We start from the raw sequence: 12,218 nt of genomic DNA on the forward strand, positions 1-12,218 counted from the left end.
CGAATAAAATAATATAGAAAGAATTTGAATGTAAAAAAAAATTAAAAAAAAAAAAAAAAAAAACTAAAAAACTAAAAAACTTACCCAAGTCTCAAGACTCTCAAGTCTCAACAGAAAATTGTAACAAGAACCTGGTTGTGGGCTGGGCTGGCTAACTGAACATGAATCTGAAATTGGGCCCACAAATTGGACCGAGCTACTACTTTCTTCTTCTTCTTACTTATCTTTTTTTAATTTTATTTTTTAAAAATAAATTGGGTCGGGCCTTGGCCTTAATAGGTCACTTTGGACCCACAAGACTTAACCAAAATCTCAGTCAAGGAAACTGTACCTGATGGGTCCCTTTCTGTAGGCAAAATAGAAACATTGATAATGGGTTAGTCACTTCTTGCAATGGGAGCATCCCAAACGGCCATGATCCAGTGAGTGACAGTTTTTTGCCTACTGCTGTTTGGTTTCATTCCTTATGATCTCAATCTTATGTTCATGTCCTAAAGTTTATGGGTCCCTAATGGCTTGCTTATGGGTACATGATTTTCTTGAGTTTTGTTTTTTCTTCTCATTGAATCTACATATATATGCCTTCCCCTTTATCTCTGTATTCTCTGTGCTTGCAAGCTTGACTAGAGGTCATACACTTTTACTTTGCTTGTGCTACTTTACCTAGGTGAATGCATTATATTGCCTAAGGGAAGCTGTGTGACAAATCTTGTTATGGTTAACCTATCATATGAGTCATTAAGTCCATTTTGAGGCATGGGTTACCTTCTACTGAACATGGTAGCAACCTTCTTTTTTTTCCTGCCTTCGGGGAGTGAACATGGTAGCAACATTGTCTTTGGCACAGATGATGAATTGATTTCTTACCTATGTCACTCCATTTTTTATCTTCAACGAACACAGTAGCAACTTAGTCTATGGTAGATCATGTTTTTGTGGTATTTACTAGAGAAGCTATTTTATGAACTAATACTGGCATGATCCCTTTTAATATCTCACTTATTTTTCCCTAGGTTTCTTATTGTTTTCTTGTGTTTATCAGGACAGATGTTGTAAGAAAGTTATTGCCCATTTTAGGACATACAAGAGTCCTATTTAAGCATTATGCTTTGACCCTAGTGGCACAACATAAATGTTTTCAAAATAATGCTTAGACAATCTTATAAACTCCTCTGCATCTGATGCTGGTGGATCTTATGTACATCTTGTGTACAGTGTTAGACAATTCTGTCATGGTACCTTCCTGAATATGTCGTTGTTTTTGTCAAGTGCTTATATGGTTTTTGGATATCAACCTCGGTGACAATAGCAATTGGATTATGATTAACTCATCAAGGGCGACACACAATTTGTTTGCTATAAATCCTTTCATAGGATCAGTAAACTTCCAGTCTGCTGATGCTCTAGTTTTACAACCAAAAATGGCATTTTGGGTGTTATGGTTAAGCCCGCGGTTAGTTGGCCACCTAATCAACAGAATAGGGAATGGGACTAACGGATGGAAAGGCACTATTAGTTGTGCTGCAACAGATGCAACTGGCAGGATGAGTTCCATTTCTGGGGCTATTGCTACATCTTTCCACAATTGCAGAGGCAATGCTTTAGTTGTGGATTACAACTCTTCAAGGGCAAATTACTACCTTTTGGTTTTTCCTCCTAGTTGTATGGTATAATATGCCTTGCGAACATCAACTTGTCTAGATCCAACACCTGTTGTGTCTAGATTAAGCACTGCACGAGTCAACTCTAGAATGTGATGTAAGATTGGTTGTTGAGGCTATCCAGAAGTGGAATATATGTCAGAAACAAAACTGAAGAGAGACAGAGATGTTAATATTGACATATATGGTGAGATTAGGAATTCAGACAGCAATAAAATATATCCTAAAGGATTGAAGAAAGGAAATAGCATCTATCCTGAAGTTGGGGTTGCATTCATGAAAGCAAAAATCAGTCCTGAGGAGAAACATCATTTCTATATATCAGAAGCTGAACTGTAGATGTATCAGCCTTGGACCCTGTTGTGGGCAAAACATGAGGTATTTGTGTCCGGTGGAATGGAATATTGTGCTTGTTCAATCATGCATAAATTTTGTTTGATGTCTAACATCTCCCTTATTCTTGTAAATTTGCTTGCCAGATATACTTTCAATCAATGATGGTGGAAGACTCCAAAATTAATGAATAAAATTCTTCTAGCAGAGAAATTGAAATTGAAAGGATCCCAACTTGCATGATTGAAGCAAGGTCAAAAGACTTGGTTCCAGTTTTTGACTATCTTCAATCCCCCAAAATCCAACAAACAAGGTTCACTAGGTTTTATGTCTATTTATTTTACATATTTTGGGTTGTGGCTATTTCTTATAAATAACATTGCTTTCTCATTATGTTTGGATGCATGGGCACCTAATTCTTTACATTACCATACTTAAGGACTTTATCTTAGATAAAGCGGACATATAATAATTATATGTTTTGTTTAATGTGCCATGAGCTCTAGCTTATATAGCACCTCCTCCTCCTCATAAGAGTGGGATAGAGGGTGGGATTGTGGGTTTAAGATCCCTTGAGTGGGTGTGCAACTTACCAATAGAATAAAAATCATATGATTTGCTTAAACGTGAACCCGCAATTTCTTCCGCTTTTGATCACTTTGTATGTTGTCTTTCTTGTGCACAACAATGAGGGTTGTACTGACATTTTTGAGTACCATTTCTTGTGTCATATAGGAACCCAGCTTTGGAGGCTATGATGGTGTAAAGTCCTGTAGAAGTGAAAACTCATCTGGGTCTTGCTACTATTCTAGACTCAAGAAAAGTGATACTGGGTCCACTTTGTCTACCAGGAAAAACACAAACAAAGATCTAGAATCTCAAGTGGGTGAACAAGCTTGAGAGAGTGTTTTGGGCGAGAGCAGTGTTTTAAATGTTTTGTGTTTGATTTTGATACAAAACATGTTAGAGTAACTTCAAATAAGGAGGTCTGTCAAAAAAAAAAAAAAAAAAAAAAAAAACTTCAAATAAGGAGGTGGATTACGGAGCAGTAACGGAATAAACCTGAGTAAAGTGTTAAAAATGAAATCATAGGTAGTATAATCAATACTCAAACCACCGATGCATTTAAAATGAAAATCTTTTTTTAAAAGTTACTACCTTTTTTTGACAGTAAAAAACAAAAAACAAAAAAAACAAAAGTTTGGGTATTTACATCCTCCCGTCCTTAATGCTTTTTTTTTTTTTTTGGTATAAACCATGGCTTTTTTTTTTTTAATCTTTTTGGAGGAGGGAGAGCCCGCAGGTTGCTTGCTTTTCCGGGCTATTGGTCAAATAGCTTCAATACAAAAGTATAAAAATAATTACAAAAAAAATGATACCATTTAAACTCACCATATTAGTTACCATATTAGCTGCTATTGCTTCACCTTAATTTTCTTAGAAATCTATTTTAAAAACTTGAGATGCACATAATAAAATAAAATAATAAAAAAAGAGAGGGTTTTTTGGCTTAAAAAATACACAAAAGAGGGCTAAACAGTAAAATTCACCCTCTTGACCTACCATCTTTTTCTCAATCAAAATGTCATTTCAAAGAGAAAAAGAACAAAAACAAAATAATGAAGTTATGGGACTCAAACTTACAACTCGTCATATAGCAAATTGTGACAAAAATTGCCTATGGTTTTGAAATCCTAGTATTGCTCATTCATTATTGCTTTAGCACAAATGGAATACTCACAAGGTCTAGCTCAATTATTGCCTTTTCAAGTTTATCCCCTATCTAACGTGGTCTGGCCAAATCTGTGTCCTATAACTCCATTATTTTGTTGTTGTCCTTTTGCTCTTTGAAACTACGTTTTGATTGTGAAAAAGATGGTAGGTCACCAGGGCAATTTTGGCAGTTTAGTCCTCTTTTGAGTTATTTTTAAGCCAAAATGCCCTCTATTCTTATATGCAAATTAATTTTTTTTAAATTGATTTCTAAGTAAATTAGGATTAGGTAGTAGCGGCTAATATGGAAGTTTTTTTAAAAAAATTGCCCCAGTGTTACTTGGGTTTAGTAAAGTAGAGTTGCACCGAAAAAATTTCTGGGTAGAAAAATCAAGCTATGTAAACAAAATTTTATAAAGAACCTTGTTATAGAGAAATTGAGTTTTGTATAAAAAAAGTTGCAGCAAGCCATGCGAGCAAGCAAAGATTATTTGAGATCTTCCTGAAGGATCAATTTCAATACCAAGATTTTACACACAACTTGATTTCTCTACAGTTGAGTTTTACATAGAAAATTTTTCCCGGTAACTCGAGTTCTACCTTGGAAAGTTTTTAAAGAAACTGCCACGTCAGCTACTATCACCTCAGTCTAATTTACTTAAAACTTGATTTTTGAAAAATCAAAGTGCAGGTAGAACTTCATTTTACTCAAACCAAGTTGCGAAATGGAGGTCCAACCCTAAATATTTTGAAAAGGGAGATTTTTTGCTTAAAAGCCCATAAAAGAGGGCGAAACAACCAAAATTGTCTGTCAAGAGTTTTATAGTATATAATTCAACTCACATCTTATGTAGGATGGAATATGGGGATTGTTTTTATCATTTGTTAATTTTTTTTTAAAAAAACTATGCAAATTTCTCTGTTTTAGTATTTAAGATTTTATTTCTTTGATTTTAGATTTTATTTAATTTTTATAGTATAAAATTAATCTATTAATTCAAATGACTTATGAGGAGTAGCAATTACTTGCTAAATTATTGCTTGAGCAGTGGAGTGAAACTATTAGAATGACAAACTCACGTGCTTTGAAATTTTCAAGCTTATCCCCTATCTAAGGAGAAGTTATATCCTGGGTAAATGTTACCTGTGTCTCACAGTTGGTAGTTCCCACCATATACCCGGGGTATATTTTTCCCCATCTAAGGTGATCAGGGTCATATTTGGGTCCCATAATAACTCCACTTTTATCCTCCCTGTCCTTCTCTCTGTCTTTGAATTGACATTTTGATTGTTACGTAGTAATACAAGTGGTGTGGTTGATTTCATAGCTGAACTCTTTGTAGAGTCATCACCGACTCTAGACCATTAAGCCGGCAGTACAAATTTTCAAATGTGAAGAGGAGTTCAAAGAAGAGTTTCCTTTCTCGACTTTCTTTTGCCATTTTTTCCATTTTTTCCACCTTTTCAACTATTGTAGTTTTCTTTCTTTTTTTTTTTTTTTTTCTTTTTTTTTTCATTTGCTTTTAGGTGATAGCATTTAAAGTTTTGTTTTCTGGTCTCTTTCATAAGTTCTATATAAGGTTAGCTACGGATTGTATGAAGGCATCCAATAGAGAAGTGTTGTTTCCAAGAATAAGTAGTGAGATAGCATATAAGTGTAAGTGAAATAGCAAGAGAAATAGTGAGAGTGGTGTGTAATGTATTAAGCGTCTTTTATTTTATGGATAAAGTATTCTATTTGATTTTGGTAAAATTTATCACAAAGTATTTGACAAGAGACTTTCTTCTTTTAGTGTCAAATTTGTTTTGACAAAACTTAGCGCAAATCTCTCGGCTCTTTACTTTTATGTGCATTACTGGAGTACTTTCATTCCTTTCAACTTTTGACTAACCCTATATGGTTTGATGTAAAATAGCATGGAAGACAGACCTCACTAATATAACGCAAAGAGAACTCAAAGGAACATGTTAAGCATATGAAATAATGATCTGAATCTTGTTGAATCCAAGTCTTGTTGATCACTAAAAGCCCATAATTACATGCTAGACACAATAACACTCCTGATCTTCTTGTTCTCCTACATTACTGATGTCATTCTTAGGAGTTGCACACGCTTCCCATTCATCAACATTGTTAACATGATGGGTGGAAATTTAGAAAATAGTGTGATACATGATTGTGGATACTGTGTTGTGATTAATCAGTTTAAGCAAGATTAAAGAAGAGAAAAGCATCAAAACGATTTTATGTGGTTCAGCAACGTGACTATGTCCATATGACCGAGCGGCTATCAATCCACTATACGAGAAATTCAGCAAATACAAACTAATAGTAGAAATCATCGAGGCCAAGGACAAAATTGCGTGAAATCTGGTATCATAAAGGAATTGCCCTTGAGATCAAAACTCACCGTCTATGGCTGTGACCTATGTTGCTTTTTGGGCAAATGATAAAATTTGCTACTTTTATAATGTTCTGTTCTTTATAATCTCCAAAGTAGAAATCAGAATAAGATCTCTTAACTATGGACATTTTCTAAATTATGCCTTGTTTGATGATTTTTCATATTTTGGCCTAATTTTGTGCTTAAAATGAATTAGAAATTTTCTAGGATTCCATAAGGCCCCCTCACCACCCTAGGACTTCATCACTATATATTGGAGGTTGTTGCCCTTTGCGCATTCATATTATGGAATAATAAAATTTCAAAGAGGTTTTCTTCTTTTCTTGGGTGTTCTCTCCTGTAGCTTTCTGCTTGCATCACTGTGTTGTTGGCTTTTTCATCTACTCAACTTTGTAAATGGAAAAAAATTATTTTCTCAATAATCATTTATAAAGATGTAAACAATAGCAGCATGTAATAAGTCTTTCTCACAGTTTCTTTATTCTATTAATTTAAATTTATTTTGTTACCACTCTTTTAGCATCTTATTCAGATGAAATGCTGGACTAATCTCATGTGTGGGTTCGTATTTTTTTATGAAATGACTGTTTTATTGGATTCCTCCCACTCTGACATGGACCATTTAGATCCTTTAACCAGTTGATCTTCTTCCCTAATTCTTCAGTAGGGGAAGAGGTTTGAGTCTTCCGTGTATCCGGGCAAAGCTTGTTCAAGGTTGCCAAAAGTGGTGTAAAGTATTGATTTTATTTATTACTGACTATTTCAAATACTGTGATTTAGCAACTATTTATTTGATTCTGCTTGGTGAAAAGCAGCCATTTTGACAAATGGTCCTCTGTAGCAATAGTTGTGATAGCTGCAGCAGAGCTAAATCCTGAAAGTTTGGGTGGAGGTTAGGGAATAAATTTTTGGAGTTCTCAATTGTTTGGAGGTGAATGTGGTAGATCTTGTTAAAAAAACATAGTGCCTCAATTGTTTGGAGGTATGGGGTCTCTCTGCCTCTGTGAAGTGCAACCTGGAACTGCAAGTCTTGGGGTGAGTGAAATTAAGTTGGTGAAGTTGTTGAAGAAAATGAAGATTACTAGAGCAACCTTGATGGGACCATCTCTATTATTTTTGGAGGAGTTTTGGCCAAGAATTCTCACCTACAAACGATTTTCTATAATTTTCAGAGGTGGTATCTGTTTATACCCAACCATGTGTAAAATATTCAAGGAAATCATTTTTTAGAGCAGTAGATGCAAAAAGAATTTTCATTTACTTACTAACAGCACAGATGAGATGAGAATATTTTTGCAGAATGTAAATGAATAGGATGACTAGAATAGTAACTTCGTCCGACATAGAATCTGAAGGTGCCTAGATTTGGAATTACAGTTGTTTGCACTATTGGAATTTGTCACCCACCAAGATTAGTTTCAAGCCTCTATCTTGTTCTCAAAGGTTCCTGGCATAATCAGGCTTCTAACAAAGTTGTGGACCTCAACTATGAAGTGCAACATTCTTTCTTATATATAAAATGCCATTTTAAGTAACAGATCCAGAGTTTTACTTTTTCTAGGAAACATGCCTAGGTTTGTAAACTTGGAACGGCTTATTTGCACATGTAACCTGTTATGTTAGTCATGCATTACTTGTACAATTCACTAAGGAAGGAATCAGTTAATAAGCTCTGTTACTTGTAACAGGGTCCTTTATTTATTGAAGAGCACCTTCTTCCATGCAATTTGGACCACTTCCGTACGGTTTAAAGATGTTTATATTTAGACAGATCTGTAAAGCATATGTTACATATTTACAACAACAGAAAAATTACTATAATGCTTTATATCCAGAACATCTGCATCCAGATACATACCAGAAAGCAATGGAAAATGAAAACTTTACAAACATTAAATATAAATGACCTGGCCTTTAAGCATGAAATCAAAGAAATGAACAGATATTTAATTAGTACATGAAGAGAAATAATCTGTATGAATCATCTTTGAGAAATAAAGGAAAAAGGACTGAGGGAAAGGGAAGTTGAAAATGTGGTACTCAGCAATGGAGTTGAGGGTAGGTAAGTAGTGATTTCAACAAGCTGCTCAGCAAGTAAAAAATATGCATCTTAATTACAAATGTTTGACTCTATCTCTCTCACATTCCTAAAAATCATTAAACCCAAACTCTTACATAGGATAAGACCTCTTTAAGGTTCTACTCTCCAATGTGCGATTCTCTAGAATTTCAGGCAATTTATAACAGACTACACAGATTTCCTTCAACCTGTTGCTCCTGTATCTGTCCCAGTTCACTTCCAGAGGTTCTGAGATGCATTGCTTTTGTCTTCAGCTGGATGAAAATAAGGTTGCAGACTTGATTTGGTTCTATCATCATGCAAGTCCAATGTGCTCCTAAGAACATCTGCACTTTGGTTAGTAAAAGGCGGCTTCCTAAGAAGATTGCACTTGATCACATTAACCTGCTCAAGACACGGCCATGTCTCTTCGTGTCTGCAAAGAGTTCTTAATTTGGGAAGATTCTTCAATTCCAATATCCAAAGGCTTGGACCAACTGGATCTGGATACATTTTCTGCCTTGAATGATAACTAAAGAGCTCATCTAACTTGTCACAGAAGCTTACCTTGATTACTTCTAGGCTTGGCAGGGTGAGAATGAAGTGACCGCAAAAGATAAGATATTTCATCTGGGAACATCGGGTCACTTCTATTAATTTTAGTTTCTGAAATCTCAGCCCAAGATGGCCAACTAGTTCTGAAATGCTTTCTAGGTAGGTCATATCTTGCAGATGAAGCTCTTCTAAATTTGGTAATAGGTCAGAGTGGGCAGCGATTCCTCCTCCAGGCCGTAAACTGCTGTTAGAGCTTGCAATAGTAAGTGATTTTAAACAAACAAAGCACCCAACACTATTAATGACCAAGTCTTCAAGCATCTCATTCAATCCCAAGCAATTTTTCAAGACCAGAGAGCTTGCATTACCCAACAACCACCCAATCCATTCTCCAGAGAGATTTAGACCACTGATGGTCACCCTCCTTTTGTCATGTCTAGTTGGTAAGGAGTTTGCTGTTGGGCCAATGAAAAATTGAAATCTTCTCAATTTATTTATCCAGGTAACATTTTCAGAACTAAGACATGGAATCCTATCCAATCTGATGGATAAGACAAGTAATCGCTCAAGGCATCCGAGCTCTTCAAAAGATGTTTGCTCCTCTTCCACCTCTCCCTTCACACTCAAATGGTAAGCACTGAGGGTCATATCCAGAACCTCTAAACAAGACAACCCGGATATTATTCCAGCTTGAATGGTTTTTAGGTAGTGAGTGCGAGATAAATCTAACTGCCTTAAGTTGTTCAAGTTTTCCATTCCTCTTGGTAATTCTCTAATTCGGGTAGCACAGAGATCAAGCACTTGAAGCCTACTAAGCTCTCCTAGTGAGGGTAATTGTTCAAGATAGAAGCAATCCCTTAAAAGAAGAGCATGGAGGTCACCAAGTTGAAGTACAGAACTCGGCAAAGACTGGATGCGGGATCCACTAATATTCAGGACTCTGAGAGCTTCAAATCCTTGCAGAAAACTTTCAGGAACTGTGTCAAGGGGAAGATTACCTTGCAGTAGTAAAGTTGAGGCCTCTGAACACTGTATCACACGATCAGGTAGCCTTGTTATTTTGTTATCTATGAAATAAACTCTTCGGAGAGAACTTGAAAACTCTCCAACTGAAATCTCACTCAAGCCAATCCCTGAACGAACAAGGGATTTACATCCTTCCTCAGATGACGATGCAATCCATATTGCAACATCACGAACAACGTCATGCATCTTCACAGTGCCGTCACGTGAACCATCTTCCAACAAACAAGAGTCCTTCAGATTTTCAATCAAAGCAATGCCTCTATTGACTGAATCCTCATAGTCTTGTTCATCTATCAAACCTTCTGCTACCCAGTAACGTACTAGTTCATTTATTTCAATTGAGAAGTCCTCCGGAAACAAAGCACAATATAAAAAACAAGGTTTTATGTTATTACCTTCTAATGAGTCGTAACTCCACTTCAAAGGCATGTATAGCTTAACCTCAACGCCTCCCATACAAGGCACTGACCTGCGCAACTCATTTAACGCATGCTTCCACAACTTGATCATTTTCTTACCCCTCATAGCAGTTCCCATGGTGATAATGGCCAAAGGCAATCCACTACATTCTCTAACAATTTCTTCTGCAAATGGCCTAACTTGTTCCAAACCAACCACATCCCCTGCAATTTGACTGAACAGTTGCCAAGCTTCTTCATAATTTAAAACTTCCATTTTAACTTCAACGTTTGTCATCATTTCCCTTCGAACTTCCATAAATCGAGATGTTAATATGATCTTACAACCTTTATGAACTTCAGGCTGTGGTACTCCCAAAATGTCCAAATCAATTTTCTCCCAAACATCATCTAGAATAAGAAGAAACTTTTCCTCCTTCTCAAGTCTTTGATAAAGTCGTGTAGCCATTCCCTGCAAGGTTTCTTCCACTTTTGCCTCCAAATTCAATCTCTCTGCTATTTGTGTCTGGACCTTTTTAAGGTCCAAATTCTTGGAAACTGTAACCCAAATGACAATGCCAAGAGGCTTCACTGAAGCACTCTTTAGCTCATTGTTCAAGTTCTTTACCAGAGTAGTCTTGCCTATTCCTCCCATCCCCCAAATACCAATCCTCCGACCTTCATCAACATACAATTGACTCATAACTTTTTCTAAAGATTTCGATGCAGTTGTTTGAGCCTGAACTGAAGGTCCAGGAATGTGTTCCACTGCTCTGGGCCTTCTACTTGGATAAAACACACCAGAATTGAAACTTGAATCTTTAAGAAGCCTTTCTATCTCTGGGAGTATTTCTGCCACTTCTCTGCTTACTATATACCGCTTACGACAATTAAAGGAACACCCAGAAAGCTTTCTGCTGTTCACCATCCCTGCTTCAATTGGTTTGACTTTTAGCTGAAGCTCATCGACCTCCCTAAGCCACTCTATAACATTAGCTCTTATTACTTTTCCTTCTTTCTCAGCTAATTCTGTTTGATCTTTGACATCATCTCTAAGAACAATAAGGCTTCCCATCTCCTTATCAAAAACATCAAGTTCTGATTGGAGTTTGACTGTGCTCTTGATCATAGAATAGAGAGAGCCACAGAAAAGCCGACCAGTTGCCGCCACTGCTGAACCAACAATAGAAGCCACCACTTCCATGCCAGATATAGTGATATGTGAGATGCCAGAAGCTTCAAAAGTTCACAGCCAAAGTGCTGCGGTAGAATGCAAAGAACCAAATCTAAGAAAACCCAGGTAAAAATTTAATTCAGTCTGTAAGAAATAAGAATTAGCCAAAGAGCTGTCTTCATTGAATTTGACTTTTCATTATCAGTCTATAAGAATTAGCATTCTACGGGGTCAGGTATTACCTTGGCACCATTTTTGGTTTTTTTTTTTTTTTTTTAAATTGAGAAGACTACCACTATAATAAGACTCCCACATCGTTGAAAATTCCCTAGGCTCTCACATGCATTATTAGTCCACTAATAACCCCATAAATTCAATCATTTCTGTACACATAAAAAAATTTTAAAAAAAAAACCATAAATATTATTCTGCAGACATAATTGACGAAAAAAAAAATGTAGTTGACCGATTCTCTCCCTAGTCCTTACTTGGCATCTTCTCTGGTTAGTGTTTCAATAACCTGTTGGAACTTTGAAGGCATTCTCTATCATCTTCAAACTTTTCGTTCTTTTGAATTTTCTCACATAAAAAGGGCAGGCAATAGGCCTGCCCATCTTTTAGCTCAACATGCTAAGTCTGTTTTTGATTTCGAGGCATGGGTTGAGGAAACCCCCAGCTTTTTAGAAGCTGCTATCGCCTCTGATGTAGCTGCTTGCAGCACTTAATTTCTTTTTAATGTTATGCAGAAATATTCCCCATCAAAAAAAATATTAGTGGTTACCTTATTATTCATTCATATTATTATGTCTTTGACCAAGACTTCAAGTGTTTGGAAAAAAAAAATTCTGTTAAATGCAAATGACATATATTTCCCAATTACATGAATTAATTGTA

At 36.0% G+C, this 12,218-nt stretch overlaps 1 protein-coding gene across 1 annotated transcript; it reads right to left on the reverse strand.

Moving 5' to 3' along the window:
- Positions 1-7,948: 7,948 nt before the first annotated feature.
- Positions 7,949-11,576, reverse strand: LOC142638679 (disease resistance protein At4g27190-like). Its single transcript, XM_075812735.1, has one exon. It carries the CDS (start codon positions 11,352-11,354, stop codon positions 8,406-8,408), a length of 2,949 nt encoding a protein of 982 aa, XP_075668850.1. The 5' UTR covers positions 11,355-11,576; the 3' UTR covers positions 7,949-8,405.
- Between the last annotated feature and the right edge of the window lie 642 nt (positions 11,577-12,218).

Source organism: Castanea sativa, chromosome 6 (assembly GCF_040712315.1).
Source record: "Castanea sativa cultivar Marrone di Chiusa Pesio chromosome 6, ASM4071231v1".
In the NCBI taxonomy this organism is placed as follows: Eukaryota; Viridiplantae; Streptophyta; class Magnoliopsida; order Fagales; family Fagaceae; genus Castanea; species Castanea sativa.